Here is a 15,671-nt window from a genome sequence, read left to right on the forward strand (position 1 = left end):
CGACTGCACGTTGTAAATCAAAAAGTGAGCCAAGTTTTCATTATGCAGTTTGGCAGTTTCTGGTTCGCTCCTGCAGATGCGGTTCGCGTTCGCCCACTTCTTGGTTCGACATCATTAGAGACTCGGAGGGGGGGAGAGACTTGCAGGTGCGGGAGCGGCCAACAACCCACAAAAAAGTGCGGAAAAAGTGAATCATACTCGTAGTTGGAAATACCTTTGCCTTAGGCTCTGCTAAGAACTTTAAGTGGCTTTCCATTGATGGGATTTCAAACTAATGGCATACGATATTTTGCATTGGTTGTAGCGGCTTGCGATAGGATATATCTTGATTGATTAGAGAATAATTATTGGAGCTTCCATTGTGGATACAGAGAGATCTCATTTCATCTCGGAGAAACCCTACCGTCTAACAGCTGCTTCAACATTCAATTTGATCCCTCGTCAATCGTTTTTTCTCACTTGTTTGACGACTTTCTGTGCATCGTGTCCCTCTTTTTGCCATTTAGCAAATTGCTTGGCTTTGTCAAAATAATAAATAAACAAATGTATGTGTAAGGGTCGCAAATAACCCCCTCCAACTGTCAGTCGGCCAGTCAGTCAGCCAGCGGCAGTAGAATGCGCTACACACTCGCTGACAGAATGCACAAAGAGCCCGGCCACACACTTGAGTGCACAAATGTTCAATAAGAGTTGTCAGAGGAGCCGGAATCCCTCCCCCCCGGGGGGCCTGCACTTGAATTGCTTTTCAGGGCAGGAGCATGGGAAAACACACGAGTACGAGTCGAGGACGAGGACGAGGTACTCGTCGAATAATCTGCACAATAAACAAGCCGGCGTGCCTGGCTGTAATAAGACGATTTAGCTGCTTACCTCATAAGTGCAGACAATGTCCTCGTCGTGCGCGTCCTTGCTCCAGTGGCAGGCATCCGGCTGGGACTGGGGGTACTGCTCCTCCTTCTGCCCCCCATGCTGCTGGATGCTGCTGCTGCTGCCGCTGTCGAAACCGCATCGGACATTTGCGTAGTAAGAGCGCAGCAGCACGTAATTTAAATTCGAAATAACTTCGGCGTATTTATTCTGGACCAACCAATATTTATTGTGATGGCAGAGCCGGAGTTTGTTCAAGAGCAATTTGGGTGAGATGGCAAACACGCAGAAGGGTCCAGGTCCAGGTCCAGGTACACTTCCAGGTCCACTTCCAGGTCCGGGCTCATTACCCAACTGGCTGTTGCAGCTGCCATTATTCTTTTGCAGCCCAGTCGATTGCAATTGGAAATCATTCAAAAGAGCAGCCAGTAGCTCATCATTATGAGTGGTCGAAGACTTGGAGTTGGCACATGTCCCAGCAACAGCAACAGCAACAGCAGCAGCAACGGGATGCTGCCCAGCATCGACATTGCCATCGTTAGGGATCCTTTGTTGCTGTGGCTGACTGCTTAAGGCATTATCCAGGCCCTTTGCAAAAGTTTGTTGGCCAAATGTTTGCGCCTGGCCCGGACGCTTTTGTTGTCCACTTGAATGTCGCTGCAGCTCCTGTTCCTGCTCCAGCTCCAGCTCCTGCCTCAGCTCGAACTCTGCCTGGGACTGTTCCTGCTGCTCCTGCTGCTGATGAGCATGATAATGACATGGCGGCGCTGTCAAATATTTGGACACCACATGCGGAAATATCTTATCGAATGCATTCAACGCTTGTATAACCACTGTGTGGATCTCGTCCTCAAAGCCCTGCAACATAAGTGGGGTAGAAGCAGAAAAGCAGAAAACTTTTTGGCTAAATTTCTTTATAGTACATTGGTCTCGAGAACGAGAACAGGCATAAGATGGTTTTGTGTGGCAGCAAAACGAGATGTTGGCTAAGCGAATTTGTGTTTTATTGTTTGCACAAGCAAAAAGTTTTCCACAATCACACAGTGGCTGCCCAGCTGCCCCAAAGCAGCACTCCCCATACCCCCATACCCCCATCCACCATCCACCATCCGGGCATCCATCTGAGAGTGTGTGCATTTTTAACGAATCTCTAACAAGCTTTTCCTTGCTCCAGACCCGGTCCTGGGCCAAAGGGCTATTGTTATCAAAGTTACTTCGCCTTTGGCCTGCTCTGGGGAAGATCTTCCCAATTGCTATTTCTATTCCTATTTTCAGCATCTTTCTATCTTTCTATCTCTCTATCTCCAGCGGTCGAAAGCGGGTCTGGTCTGCCTCCGACTTCTGTATGCTGGCAAGTGCCATTGAGACGGATTTTCGGCCATTATACGGCAGGCATCTAATGTGATTTTCATCTGGCACGTCCTGCGTCCCATCCCATCCCATTCCCCATCTCCAACTCCGTTCTGCGCGTGCATTTGGTTGCATATACTTTTCGGGCAACAACATTGCATAATCAAATTGCACTTTTGGGGAGAGCCCACACAGCCAGCAGCAATTTAAATGTTCGGTGCCGGCCACTAAATTATTGAATTCAATAAGAAACCAGCCCTGGAATAAGTCCCCGGATCGGAACCCCAACTTCTCAGCCACGACCAATCCCCAGACAGAAATCAATGTGCAACTTATGCGCACATTCTGCATACCATGCCCCAAAAGGGGCAGCAGCAGGATCCGAATGTGCGACTCGTACGAGTAGAAAGTAGAAAGTGAGATGGCGAAACGGATACACTATGCGCTGCTCCCTTTAGGGGCATTTGCACTTGCACATTGCAAAGGCGATAAGAATTTTCTTTCTTATTTTCAAATGAAAAACAACCCAGCCATACGGCCCGGCCACACAGCCACACACAGAATGCCTTCGGCTAAGCTCCAACTGCAACTGCAACTTCGAGAACAGAGAAACAGAGAGGGAGGGGAGGCACCGACTGAGGTTGAAGTCACTGGAAAAATATTCAAAAGGCAACAGCCATTGATATGGACACGTGTCCGGGTCCGTGTCCGTATCCTTGTCTGTGTGTGTGTGTGTGTGTGTTTGTCTGCATGTGTTAAAATATGTTAGCTTGATGGTTTAACATAGAAAAAAGTACATACAGCGAAAAGGTGGGGGCACACATATTTATAGATATAGAAGAATGTTTGCACACGGCAAGGGGTGCAAAAAAAAGAGAGCAAAGAAATGTGAAACTTAATATGCAACGCACAGGTGCAGTTTGGATACTCTTAAAAACATAAGGGACTTTACATATCATTATTTATAAATTATTATTATTAGGTTTGAAGTTAGGTATTATTTGGTTATTATTATAATGATTGGTTAATCAGTAAGGAGTTGTGCGTGGAGCATTGTAGAATAAAGTTCTTAAAGATATAATATATGGAAATTACTAAGACTATTTACTCCGCTCATTAAGTATCAAAATATAGTGTAAATTTAATTATAAATTCTTCTTTTCCAAAGTTTTAAATTGGTTCTGAAATATTCGTCGACTCAAGAATTGATATTGCTCGCCTACTCGTAGGTTTCTGTAGTTCAAAAAATATAGCTAATCCCCAACCGATTCCAACTTCATAGCTGAATAGTCATACCCTTTCAAGAGTAACATTTATGTTGCATATCGTGCAACGTGGCGTATGCGTTATGCATATACTGTGGGGGCACAAGCCAGAGGAAAAAGACAGAGAGATAAAGCAGTAAAGGGCGGACTCTGACAAAGATATAGTCAGATAGATATACAAAAGCGGGTTAGCATACATGTAATGTGGCTTACCATTAGGCAAAGGCGGAGCAGGAGGAGCCCCATCAAAGGAACTCTCTCCGAATGCCCGTGGGCCGATGCTAGTCGTACATTTTGTTCGACAATCGCTTAAGAAGCGAGCACTTTCAAGCCAACTCACCTTCAGTAAAATGGCCAGCAAGTGTTGCAAGCTAAGACCACGTTGTAGCTCCAGAAAGAGACCAGCTCCGCTGGATTGAAGGAAATTTCCCACCACCTGCTGGACGCCACCGCGTAGGATCGGATCGCAGTGATCGTGGAAGAGCAGCACATCCGATAGAGCCTGACAGCCAGAGGCTGGTGGTGGCGCTTCCGTTTCGAAACTAATTCCCTTCCGACTGCGCATGGATTTGGTTCGCTTGGGCGGACGTGGCGGCAGGCTCATCGGTGGCGTATCCTGCGCGGCAACTGTGGGACGATAGGCGCTGCCAACGATCTCCGATTTCGACAGGTGGTCCCCGCCGGTGGGTTTCTTGCTGGACTCTGCCGCGGAGATGCTCCGAAGTAGGACCGCTGCATCGGCACTGCGACTGAGCGTGGGCGCGGATAATTGCTGTAGATAGGCCGGACCAGTACTGGGTCCAAAGTGATCGTCCTTGATGTCCAGCAAGAGCTGGTTGTCCTCGGTTTCCGCTTGGATCAGAGAACTGTCCAACGGCTTCTTGTCCGTCTCCGCCTGTGAGGTGTTGCTGCTCTGGGGGCTAGAGAGTTGCGTGCTATCGCCACTGCCCACCTGGCTGGCATCTTCCAGGAGCTCCAGCTCCTGTTCGGTAATCTCCAGGCTTAGCTGGAGGACACGCGGCGTCAGACGCACACACTGAGCGATCACAGCCAGCGAGAGGCTCTTAATAGACACACGACTCACGCTGTCCTGCTGCAAAGCCGCTGCCTGGCCGCTGAGCAGGAATCGTGCGGCCACCAGGCGGGCTGTGTAGTAAATCAGCGACTGCTCCAGGATGCTGCCAATTTTCACGCTGATCAGGGCACGTCCCACAATGGTCTGCTTGAGCGGCGAGTTCTCCACTAGAAAGGGATTAGCTGGCGGGAGAGTAGGCGGTGGGAAGAGGACTCTTAATTAGCTCCTCCATTGTGTGCGACAGCAAGTGACTTACCATTAGGCGTGCTGCGGCGTTGCGGTGTCTCTGGCTGATGGGCCACGGCGGGTGCATCCATCATCAGGGCCGTCGAAGCCGTGTAGGAGGCGGTAATCGAACAGGAGTCATCCGCAGTCGTGGGTGTCTCCGCAATCGAGGAGTGGCGCTCCGGTGGCCCGATGCTGCTGCTGGCCAAGGAGCTCAGCGAGAGCGTCAGTGAGGCCGTCGAGACGGCGTCCGATTTATCAGCGGGCGTCGACTTGGAGGGCGTGGACTTAGAGCCAACACTTGATTGACGAAAGAGCTTACTGACCGACTCCGAGGCTGCAAGCAGAAGAGCACAAAAGCCTCTGAGTTAGTGCGTCCAGTCGAAAGTTTAGCAGATAAGTCGGGTTTGACACTAATGCCAGCGATGGCGTTGGCTAATTTGCGGTTCCTCCACCCAAGACCCTACACCCACCTCTCGGGACGGAGACGAAGAGGGCCAATTACCAGGCGCATCGTCTGCTGGAAAATTGCAAACTTTGTAAACAATTGGGGGAGGGACAGGCTGCACTGCACTATGTCTGTGTCTGTATATGTGTGTGTGGGTCTGAAACCACTAAAACTATTTTCCTTAGCTGCTTTTTATGTTGTTCTATTAACTTGCCCCGCCGCGGGGCAACTCTTCTCTCTCCGTCTGTATTGGAAATTAATTGAAAACTGCAATTCCATAGCAAGTACACAGAGAACAGAGTGTGGAGTGCCGAGGGCATGCCCCCCCACTGACCACTTAAGTGGGTTAAAAATTGCTGCATCTTTTAGATGCACTTGTTGTGGCTTTCTCTTCCACCCGCTGTTGTTGTTCTAATGGATGTTCCGGCCGCATGCAAGCGCTGTAAAAATTAGAACAGGCACCGATTCCAACTCCAAATGCGAGCTGGAACTGAGGCGAGCGGAAGTAGAAGAGCACTTTGTGGCCATGGCTCTGGCATAGACACATATGTGTGGCCTGATCAGTAAGTAAAACCGCGGACGATAGCCTCATGTAACGGAGAAAAGAAGGATAGTTACGGGCTGGATCTAGACCTTCAATGAACTTGCAGATCCTGTTTTCAAGACTAGTTAGCTATCGGATCTTCTCCTGCGATAGTTTCCGCCAGATAGTTTTGGAAACTGATGATAAACATATCAGTTTCATATCTCTGAAAGTGTAGAGTCCCTCAAATTCATTCCGATCTAAATGTTACTCCCTCAAAATGTACTTCAAATTAGCAATACCGTGGCAGCGCCGTGGCGTTGCGCTCATAAAACCGCAGCAAAAATCAGAGAGTGTTTCCCTGCAGTTTTATGGAACTTTCATGCATGTATGTAATTATGCTCCAAGGGGGTTTTCCACGGGGGCTGGCTGCCATTTTATGCTTTAATAGTTTCGCCTCCGTAAAAGTGAAAACAGCAACAGCAACAGCGGGAACGGCAGCGGCAGCTCTCCAACTTCTGTCGAGTAGTTTTTTCCTCCATTGTGGGAATCACGTTTAAAATGAAAACAAAAATGGCACCACACGAAAAAGGGAAATACAACTTTGAAACGCATAAGCAAAGAAAGGGAGAAAAAAAAAAGAAAACCCCAAACTAGACGACAACGAAAACCGCGTAGGAAGCGCTGGGAAAGAGCGGAAAACGCGCGGCAACAGGATTTGGGGGGGTGGCGTGGGAGGCACCCTCTTTTGGTTGCTGTTGGGTAATTGAGGGCGAAGAGGGCGGCTACTTTATGTTTGACATACAGACGGAGAGCCACACATGCAAATGTTTTTTACAGTTCCACACACAGGCACACATAGAGGCGGAAAAACAATAGCAGGAGCATGAGGCGTACAAAATTGTTTATGAAAATAGGGTATCCGTGTGGAAAAGTGGTGACATTATGGAAAACCGAATGCACTTTCTAGTTTCTCAGATCAACTTTGATTATCTTGTTGGATTAGTTTATATATAGTTTTTATAGTTTATAGTCGTTGATCATTTTCTTCAATCTCCACAAGCCAAAAATTGGCTGCTCCCATGAAGAACACCTTATTGATGGGCGAAGTGCTAACTGTGGAAGAGAGCCACATCCTCTCAGCTGCACTCAAGATCCAGATTCGGTCTTCAACTCGATCGAACGAAAGGGGGAGGTCGTCGCAGCGTGAAGATCGTGGGGGCCATCCGGACCAACCATGAACACTTGGAGAAGGAGATCGGCGACATCTGTATGAGCGTACATCTCATTTTTGAAGTCACTGACGAAGAAGGCAAAGTATTCTACAGTAAGATGGTGGGTGACTACTATCTACAATAGAGCCTGGAGAGTGTCAAAGGATCTGCCTCCAAGACAGCCCATTCTTCAAGATTTGATTGATTAAATCTTTAAGCCTTAATGCTCTATCTCCCCCACTTGCATCAGTAGAGTATTCCAATTGTTGGGGTTAAAGATCGTCACTCTCTTGTAGATGAAGATGGGCGGCTGCGGCTCCGACTGTCGCTATATCTATAGATAAACATACATTCATACATATGTGTACATATTTATAAAAATAAAAAAAATAAAAACAAACAACCGGCAATAACTACAGCGGACGGACAAGCAAAGCAGCGCAAAAAGGCTGATAGCGCATAAGTGCACAACAGCAGCAACAAGAACAATAACAACAACAGAAGGAGTTGCAACAACTGCAACATGGGGCAAAAGGAAACAACAGAACGTAAGAAAAAAACAGCTAAACGCGAACCAGGCAAAGTGCAGCAGCAACTGATGGCTGGCTCTGGCTCTGGGTCTGGCTCCTCTCGTTTTGGCCCGTTCCAGCCTGGCTGGCTGGCTGGTTGGCTGACGGTTCTGGCAATGCTAAATAAACCCATGCCCCACAGATACAGATATAGATACACCCCCATACCACACGTATACGTATAGACGTGTATGTATACGTATACTGTGACACAACATGTAAGCTTGCATACATGCAATTTGAGTAACCGCATTTTATCACGTAACCCATTTGTCTTAACCACTTTGTTGCCAACTTGCAGTGTGATGCTCTGGCCAAGTGGCAGCGGCGGCGGCGGCGGCAGCGGCGCAAGAAAACCAGCAATAAGGTTGGGCCTGGCGGTGCAGTCGAGTGGGTGGGCGGAGCAGCAGCAGGAGGAGGAGCAGGAGTACGAGCAAATGCATTGCCATGTTTCAAGCTTAATCCGCATCCCTCGCACACACACGGACGCCCGTACGGACGGACGCACACACATTTACAAGAAATGCCGGATTTAAGCCCAACATTTACGTCAAGTAGATGCGGGTTTTTATATGCACTCACTCTCCTGCCGCATCCCATCCCATCCCGTCCCCTTTCCCGCTCTCACTATCTTTACATGGGTAGCACTCCGCCGCTTCGCCCCGCCCCGCCCACAACTCATTCGCTTAATTAGTACTTCCGGCTCAGTGCAGTACATTTCCTTTGTTTATTACCAGCCCCTCCTCAAGCGCACCACCCCTCCGCACCAAGCCCATCGCTAACGACAGGACATGGGTCTGGCATCATGTCTGCATTTCTTAGTTCGGTACTCCTTGGGCTTCCTCTCCCCTTCATTTTTTGCTGCGGACCACCTCCAGCGTGTTTATGGGTCAGGGCGAAAAGCGTGGCACACATATATATATGCACGTGCGAGGAGCATCCTCACAATAAAATTGATTTTCTCTTGTGTTTGGAAAAGAAAAGTAAACGTTTTAAATATTAAAATAAATTAAGTCAAGGACAAGCAATCAGAAGACACGTCAACTGCAATTCGAGCAAATAGTAGCACCACAAATCGAACTGTCAATACTCTTGGAAAAGGTATTCTGATTCCCAAAAGAACGTCTATGAAAAGATCTTCCTGCTTAAAACCTATCCCACATTTTATATTAAGATCAACAGATGAATCAAAAGACTATTGTTTGTGCTTTGGAGCTTCAGGAGTTTCAACAGCTATAGCCCTTGCGGGAATACCCTTTCATCTTCTTGTTATTCCCATGTTGCTCCTGCCGCTCCTCTTATTGTTGTTCTTTTGTCAACAGAAAAGACAAAATTTTGCACGCAAGGCGCAACGCATTCAATGTAGCGACAAATGATGTATGCAGGCAGCCTCCCCAAGTGGGAGCTGCAACCAATGCTTCACGAATTGCCTAATTTCAGTCGACCCCCGATGCCGTGGAGACTTGCATCAGCATCAGGAGCATCAGGCGCATCAGAAGGAACGACAATTACGCTTCATTAAATCGCAAGTGAAATTGGCAATTCGACGAGAGGGGCAACATGGCATGGAAATTGGTTTTGCCTCCGAGTCACGTCTGTCCTTCGATTCGATTCCCGGTACCCGATGCTGCCGCAATTATGCAAATAATTTCATAGCCCAAAAATTGCAAATAAATGTGGAATTGTACATCACAATACGAGAGTAGCAGGGGACGGGGCGGGTGGGGAAAAAAGAGGTAAATAGAATTCGGTGGCGCGTCTGCGGCAAACCGTGAAATGCAATAACATTGAATGGAAATAGTTTCGCAGATGCCTCGCTGACTTTGAAGCGATCCACCCGACGTCTAATGAAATATTTATCCAGGTAATGCATAGTCATACGCTGTATAGTCCTCACCTGCGTTGGAGTGCGACAACAGATTGTTAAAGAATGTGCCAATTGTTGTTGCATCGCCGGTTTCTATCGCATCCTCCGATGTGGTCCCCTCCGGTGGCTGCTGCTGCTGCTGCCGGTGCTCTTTGCTGCCAGCAATTGTGATTTCGGCCTCGAAATCGATGCTGTTGAAAGATTCATTGTCGATGTCACTCAAATGCTGGGATTTGTCATCGCTGCCGGCTAGTAGATTCTGCAGAGATGACTGATGCTGCTGCGGTCTGGGCATCCCCCTGACATCGGCATCAACATCAATCAGTTTATCGTTCCCCTCTGTCGCTGCTGCTGTAACTCCTCCTCCTCCTCCTCCTCCTTCTACTGCTGCTGTTGCGGACAATTTGAATGCCGCTGACATTGCCTGTTGTTGTTCATTTAGTTGCGACAGAGTTGTAAAGTCATCGCACTCGGCGCTCAGCAGCTCCATGTCATCATCATCATCATCCTCGTCGTCGCCGTCTTCCATCTGCTGCTGCTGTTGCTCATCCAAACTGCTGCTGGCAACGCATTCGCTGATGCTGCGTGCGGCATTTCTAATGTGGCAGCGCGTCGTTTTTTCGGCTGATAGCCAAAAGGATCATCATCATCCACACACACACACACACACACACGCAAACGACATGAAAAGAGAGTGGCAGAAGACATGGGTTAGCCTTACAATTTGTGTAAATATTTGTGCAAGATTGCGCTGGCGGCAAATGCAAATTTGGTTTGACCTCGTTGCTGCTGCATGTGCCGCCGCCTAAAAGCATGCACTAATAATTTTCATATGTGCATTGTGTGGGTGTGCATCCGCTTCCCCCACGCTCGCCCTCTTACGCTCTCTCCGGCAGTGCAATTGCTCAATTTTCTTGATTTCGGCGTGGTCTGTCTGTTGGTTTGTCCATCCGTATGCCTGTCTGTCTGTCTGTCTGTCTGTTGGTCCGTCCCTCTGTCAGCATGTCACATTTCCACATGACTGCACACCCACACATCCCCACACACACATGCTGGTGTGTCCCGACTTGCATTCTGCCTTATTTGCTATACCTTCATCAGCAACGGAACTTGCTGCCTCGGTCGTGGCAGCATCTTCCCCAGCATTAATTCCCAACGAGCTCTGGTGGTGGGTCCTCTGCCGCTCCTCCTCCTCCTGCTCCTGCTGTTGACACTTTGGCTGCTGCTGGGGATGCTGCTGCAGTTTTGCATTTGAATTTCTTTCCATTTGCATTGCAGTCTCCGCATTCTGCTGATCCTTGAGCATCTTCTGCTGGTGGTGCTGCTGGTGGTGCTCCTCCTGTTGTTGACTTGTCGCTAGTTCGTAATTTTTCAATTGGAATATTTGATTTTTTAATGATTTCCTTCGCCGCAAATACTCATTGTGCTGCAATTGTTGATTGCACAACAGTTGGCGCAAACTCTGGCCCAGACTCAACTGCCCCTCCGCCACAGGCTCACGACCAGGCCCGGGCCCAGGCACTCCATCCAGGGCCTGGAGTATGCCATTGATGACCTCCAGTGTGGCATTTATAATGGCGTGATTCGTTGTGGGCTGCGTGCTCAGCAGGTGCAGACAATAATCATAAATTTCAATAATTTGCCGACAGTCGGAGGTCGTGGCCTGGTGTTGTTGCTGTTTCTGCTGCTGCCCGACCAGGGACTCGGCATCGTCATGATTATCCGCAGAATGGCCGCGTATTAGCTGCGGCAACAGCAGACGCAACAGCCCCAAGGCGCCCAGCACGCAGTTGCTCTGCTGATCCGTCAGAAGGAGCTCTATAATGGAAGCAGAGAGAGGAGATAAGTTAGTTAATGGAGAGAAAACTTAAGGCTGGGTTGGCTGCTGCTGCTGCTGCTACAAATTAAAAATGCTCTTCAAACTTTTCTTTTTGCGCAGCATGCGTTGGCAATTCCAATTTGCTCAAAGACACTGAAACAGATACAGATGCTTATACAGAAGCGATGCCAAAGATACCCCCGTCGATAGATAGATACGATACCTTTACCCACTTGCGCGTTTGGCCGGTTTGGCCAATAGCAGTTCATACTTTTCTTTCGTGTTCTTTTCAAAGTTTTCCCTCATATGTTTTGCAACAAATTGCCTCCAATTAAATTTATCTCGTTGAAAAGTTTCCATCTGATATTTATAGACTCCGCACCCCAGAACCACCAGAAGCTCCAGAAGCACCAGAAGCAGGAGCAAGAGTTCTGTTCTTGCTCCATCTCTTGGCTCTTGGCTCTCGTGTTGTCTCTCCTTATTTGTCGTTTCATTACGTATACGCCACCAATCACAAAACGCCATGTTGGAAGTTTGTTACTCAATTAGTTTTCATTTTCTTCCTTTGGGGCGCAAAATTGAAAACACTTCTCTCACTCTCTCCCGCTAGCTGGCGAAACTTTTTACATGGCCCTCGGTGGCTGCAGCGGCAGCGGCAGCCAAGTGACTTTGCCACCAGAGCACAACTTGCGGCCTGTTTTCATGTGTATCAATTAATTGCGGCAAAAGCCGCAAGAACTTTCTTCAAAATTGGCGGAGGAGGCATCCGCAAAACGGAACGATCATGCCGGGCACGTTTAAGGACTGCAATTAATATTTTCTCACACACCCGCACGCACTCAGGTGCTTAATGGTGATGGATATGCGACAATGGAGTCAGAAGTTGTGATGACCAATGACAGAAAAAGCCATTACTTACTCGCATTCTAGAGGTTTCTATCTGCAAGTGAATCGAAAGCTTCAAGCTTCTCCTTTGGGGGCTTCACTTAGTCCTGTCATGGGTATACTATGAAATACATTTCGAAAGGGAAATTCCTGGACATTTGGCTATTTATGTTGCCACAGTTGTCATGAAAAATAATTTGCACTTTTTGTTTAGCTGCGCATCATAAATTCTGCATTTCTGCTTTTTTGCTGGGTTTGCTGCAAAGAGCGCCTGCATTTGTTTACAACGTTGATTATCCGCTTTAAAGCTGCACAGGAATGAATATCTGATTCAATTTCGCATGAATTATTGCATGGAAGTGTCCAAGTGCATAAATTTCATTTCGTCTAAGGGCAGTTATATGGGAGCACGGAGCAGGAAGCAAGAGCAGGGAGCAGAAGATGGAGCAAAGCCAGAGACAAACAAACGGAGACGGCAGAGATGAGCGGCGGAGGCTGAGGGCTGAGGGCAAGGCCCTGGCTGGGCCGTACTTTGTGTCTGTTTGTTGGGGCATGCCGGGGCACAAGTACTCCCGGCTATGATGGGCGACCATAAAAGGAGGCGCCAGACTGTATAAGGATGCGCTGAAGAGTTGCCTGGGCATTGTGCTGGCATTGCCTTTGCGTAGAAGTGGCATACAGTTGACACAGGACTAGAACCAGGAGCACCAGGCAGCGCCAGGCAGCACCAGGAGTTGAAGGAGTTGATTTGAAGGTAAACATTTGGACAAGAAAAGAGCAAAAGGTGAAGTCAATTTCTAATTTAATTCATATGAAACTCCCAGTGAGGTCAGACCCAAGCAAACACTCTTGCAACAGAGTAAGCAATTAATACTCAAAAACTATAGGTACCTATATATATATGGTATTTCTCTATATTTCAGATGCACTGGCCACTCGAATTCCTATTTCTAGTTACTTTATTTGCGCCCTCTAGTCTGCTATAAAAACAAAACAAAAAACTATAAATGCTGTAACTAAGGTGCATCTACCTCTCCTCTGGGCGAAGGTTTGCCAATAATATTTGCAGGGAAATTCAATAAAAAATGATTTGTGTGCGCAATTTTTTAGCATTTTCACATGTCTATGACTTTTGTTTGTGCACGCTGCAGTTGGAAACGAGCATTTGCCGCAGTCCGCCAGTCAGCAAATGCTAAAATAAAACCCATTCAAGTATCGTTGTCTAAAATCATAACAAATTCCGCACAGCAAAAAACAATAAAAGTAGATGTACACCCGATGTACATCTCTCGTCCATCGATGGATGATGGCAAAAGGTAACCAAGAGCCATCCACAAATATAATTTATATCAACTGTCTACACCCTTTTATTGTGGCACAAACCAACCGCCGCCGTAGCCGCCGCCGCCGCCGACGATGGACAAAACGAATATTCATGGATGGGAATGCATTCACAATACCAGTGTTTGAATGGACTCCACTCCTATTCTCACTTTTTCTGTATTTTGCTTTGTATATTGTTGGTATGGTATTTTTCATGGATTTGCGGCTTTTTAGAATATTAAAAATATTTTTCCAGCCAACCATCCAACCATATACAAATGTATATGTATATTTGTAGATTCGGCTTTAGAATTTTGAATTTTACACGCTTTTTAAACATCTTTTTCATTATAGATGAGAGTACAGGTTTTTAGAGGGGAGGAGAGGCGTTAAATGGCCAGTAATAGAAGCAAAACTCTTTGACACCAAATCAAGGATTAGTTAACCCAACATGAATAATAAATGAAGGCAGTTTTTGAGAAAAAAATACTTTTGCAAATTAGCAGTCCTAGCGGGAATGCAATACACATCAAGTGGATTCAATTCCGGCTTAAACTAAGGCTATCCTACAGTTGGATTATTGCATTCGCATCAGGCGCTTCATTTCCGCTTACCCATCACTTTGTTGAGTCCATGCCTGGCCATGAGGCTTCTGTGGCGTGCATGCTCGATCAGGCTGATGCAATTTTGTGCCGAACAGCGGCGCTTGACTGCACAATCTGCGCCAATGTTGTCCAGAAATGTCTACAAAAATAAATACGACAGTTGGGTAAATAGTTCCATGGATAGACCGATGCTTGCAGCTGCTTCCCACCTCCAACAGTTTGCAGGTTTCACTGTCGCTTAGACCCTGCTGCACATAGCGGCCAAAATGCTTCACAAAATCACAGAGCGTCTCCTGGAGAAGGGTCTCTTTGCGCTGCGATATGGTGGACATGCATTGCAGCAGCCGTACTGCATACCATTTGATATGCTTCTCTTTGATGTGAGGTGCGTAGTAGGAAAATAGATTCAAGCAAATGCGCAACGATCTAAAAAATAGGTAAATGATTATAGGATTCCGCTGACTGTTGGTTTTAGGTATCCTCCTACCTTTGATTACCATTCCTTTTGATTTCACCATACAAATCCATCAGTATGCGGCTGACCCGCGTCTTCTCCAGGGCGCGAAAGATCTTGTTGAGGTTCTCCTCGGCACTCATTCGCACCTTAGAGTCGAGATCCTCGCAGAAGAGCAGAAGCACATTGGTGGCCGTGCCGCAGTGGGCGGAATAGTTTATGTGCCCCGCCAGTGCAGGTGACATGATGCACTCTGCTATCTGCTGGAAGCAGGTGATCTTCTGCTTTTGGCTGTGAAAAGATTTGGAAGATTAACAAAGTGCACAGGTATGCGCGATGACGTCATAGCGGATGCGCTCGATAAAGATATTATTGATAATGCTTTTGCTGCTGGAATTGTTGGTTCATTAAACTGAGGGCGATGCCGCATTTCGGGCATGGCCTTGACAGTGGAATCGAATCAATATATGCTTATATATAGATGGCATAATGAACAACAAACTGTTGCCGGTCCCCTCCCCCAAAGCATTCGATCCGATGCAGCAGCACACAACAGAGACATTCAACGCAACAAAAGCCACAACCCACCTGCATTCTGTGTTGCGTAGTTGGTCGACAAATCCAGTAAACTTTTCGTAAACGCTGGACCTCGCTTTGTCCATTTCGTTGAAAGTTGTTTGTTTGTTTTTAATAAAATTGCATTTTGTTTTGCTTTTAGCTGCGGAAACTAGGGATGTACAATAGTCGACGGAAGTTTCGATAGTCGCGCATAACAGAGATGCGCAACAGCTGGGTAGCTGGGTAGCCTCTGTCACGAGTATTTTTAAGTCACTGCTGTTCCCACATCTATCATCATAGAATGCATTGAAAATGGAATCGCAATACATACATTCCTTGTCCCTTATATTGGGCAGCCTTGTTGGGAATTTAAGACTCTAGCCAGTGAATTAGTCATACTGTGACTGTGTTTGTACGCGTGACAGCTTGCTCATCTCTACGATAGTCAGTAATCGAATGGCACAGCTGGCCTGTTACTCTTACATATTGCTGTTATCCTCATGTTATCTGTTATGTTCTGTTATGCGCGCGGCTTATCGATAAAACAAAATTTGAATGAGATTTTCAAAAACAATTTTCCCTCAAGTATTATACTTAAAAAATAATAGAAAATCTATACGCTTT

The 15,671-nt window shown here is 47.0% G+C and overlaps 1 protein-coding gene across 3 annotated transcripts in view; it reads right to left on the reverse strand.

Annotated features, from left to right (window-relative positions):
* Positions 1 to 15,239, reverse strand: part of LOC108155943 — a 41,043-nt gene extending 25,804 nt beyond the window's left edge. The window contains exons 1-9 of one of the 3 annotated variants that reach the window (XM_017287106.2): positions 15,078 to 15,234; positions 14,523 to 14,780; positions 14,245 to 14,461; positions 14,045 to 14,174; positions 10,496 to 11,221; positions 9,434 to 10,027; positions 4,814 to 5,119; positions 3,823 to 4,739; positions 871 to 1,725 (exon numbers count right to left, since the gene is read on the reverse strand). In XM_017287106.2, the coding sequence (XP_017142595.1) occupies positions 871 to 1,725; positions 3,823 to 4,739; positions 4,814 to 5,119; positions 9,434 to 10,027; positions 10,496 to 11,221; positions 14,045 to 14,174; positions 14,245 to 14,461; positions 14,523 to 14,780; positions 15,078 to 15,151 (4,077 nt within the window). In that variant the 5' untranslated portion in view covers positions 15,152 to 15,234. Of the gene's footprint in view, positions 1 to 870; positions 1,726 to 3,822; positions 4,740 to 4,813; positions 5,120 to 9,433; positions 10,028 to 10,495; positions 11,222 to 14,044; positions 14,175 to 14,244; positions 14,462 to 14,522; positions 14,781 to 15,077 lie in introns of all 3 variants that reach the window. The other 2 variants (XM_033388472.1, XM_033388473.1) reach the window with 2 other exon arrangements.
* Between the last annotated feature and the right edge of the window lie 432 nt (positions 15,240 to 15,671).

This window comes from Drosophila miranda, chromosome 2 (genome assembly GCF_003369915.1).
Source record: "Drosophila miranda strain MSH22 chromosome 2, D.miranda_PacBio2.1, whole genome shotgun sequence".
Lineage (NCBI taxonomy): Eukaryota > Metazoa > Arthropoda > Insecta > Diptera > Drosophilidae > Drosophila > Drosophila miranda.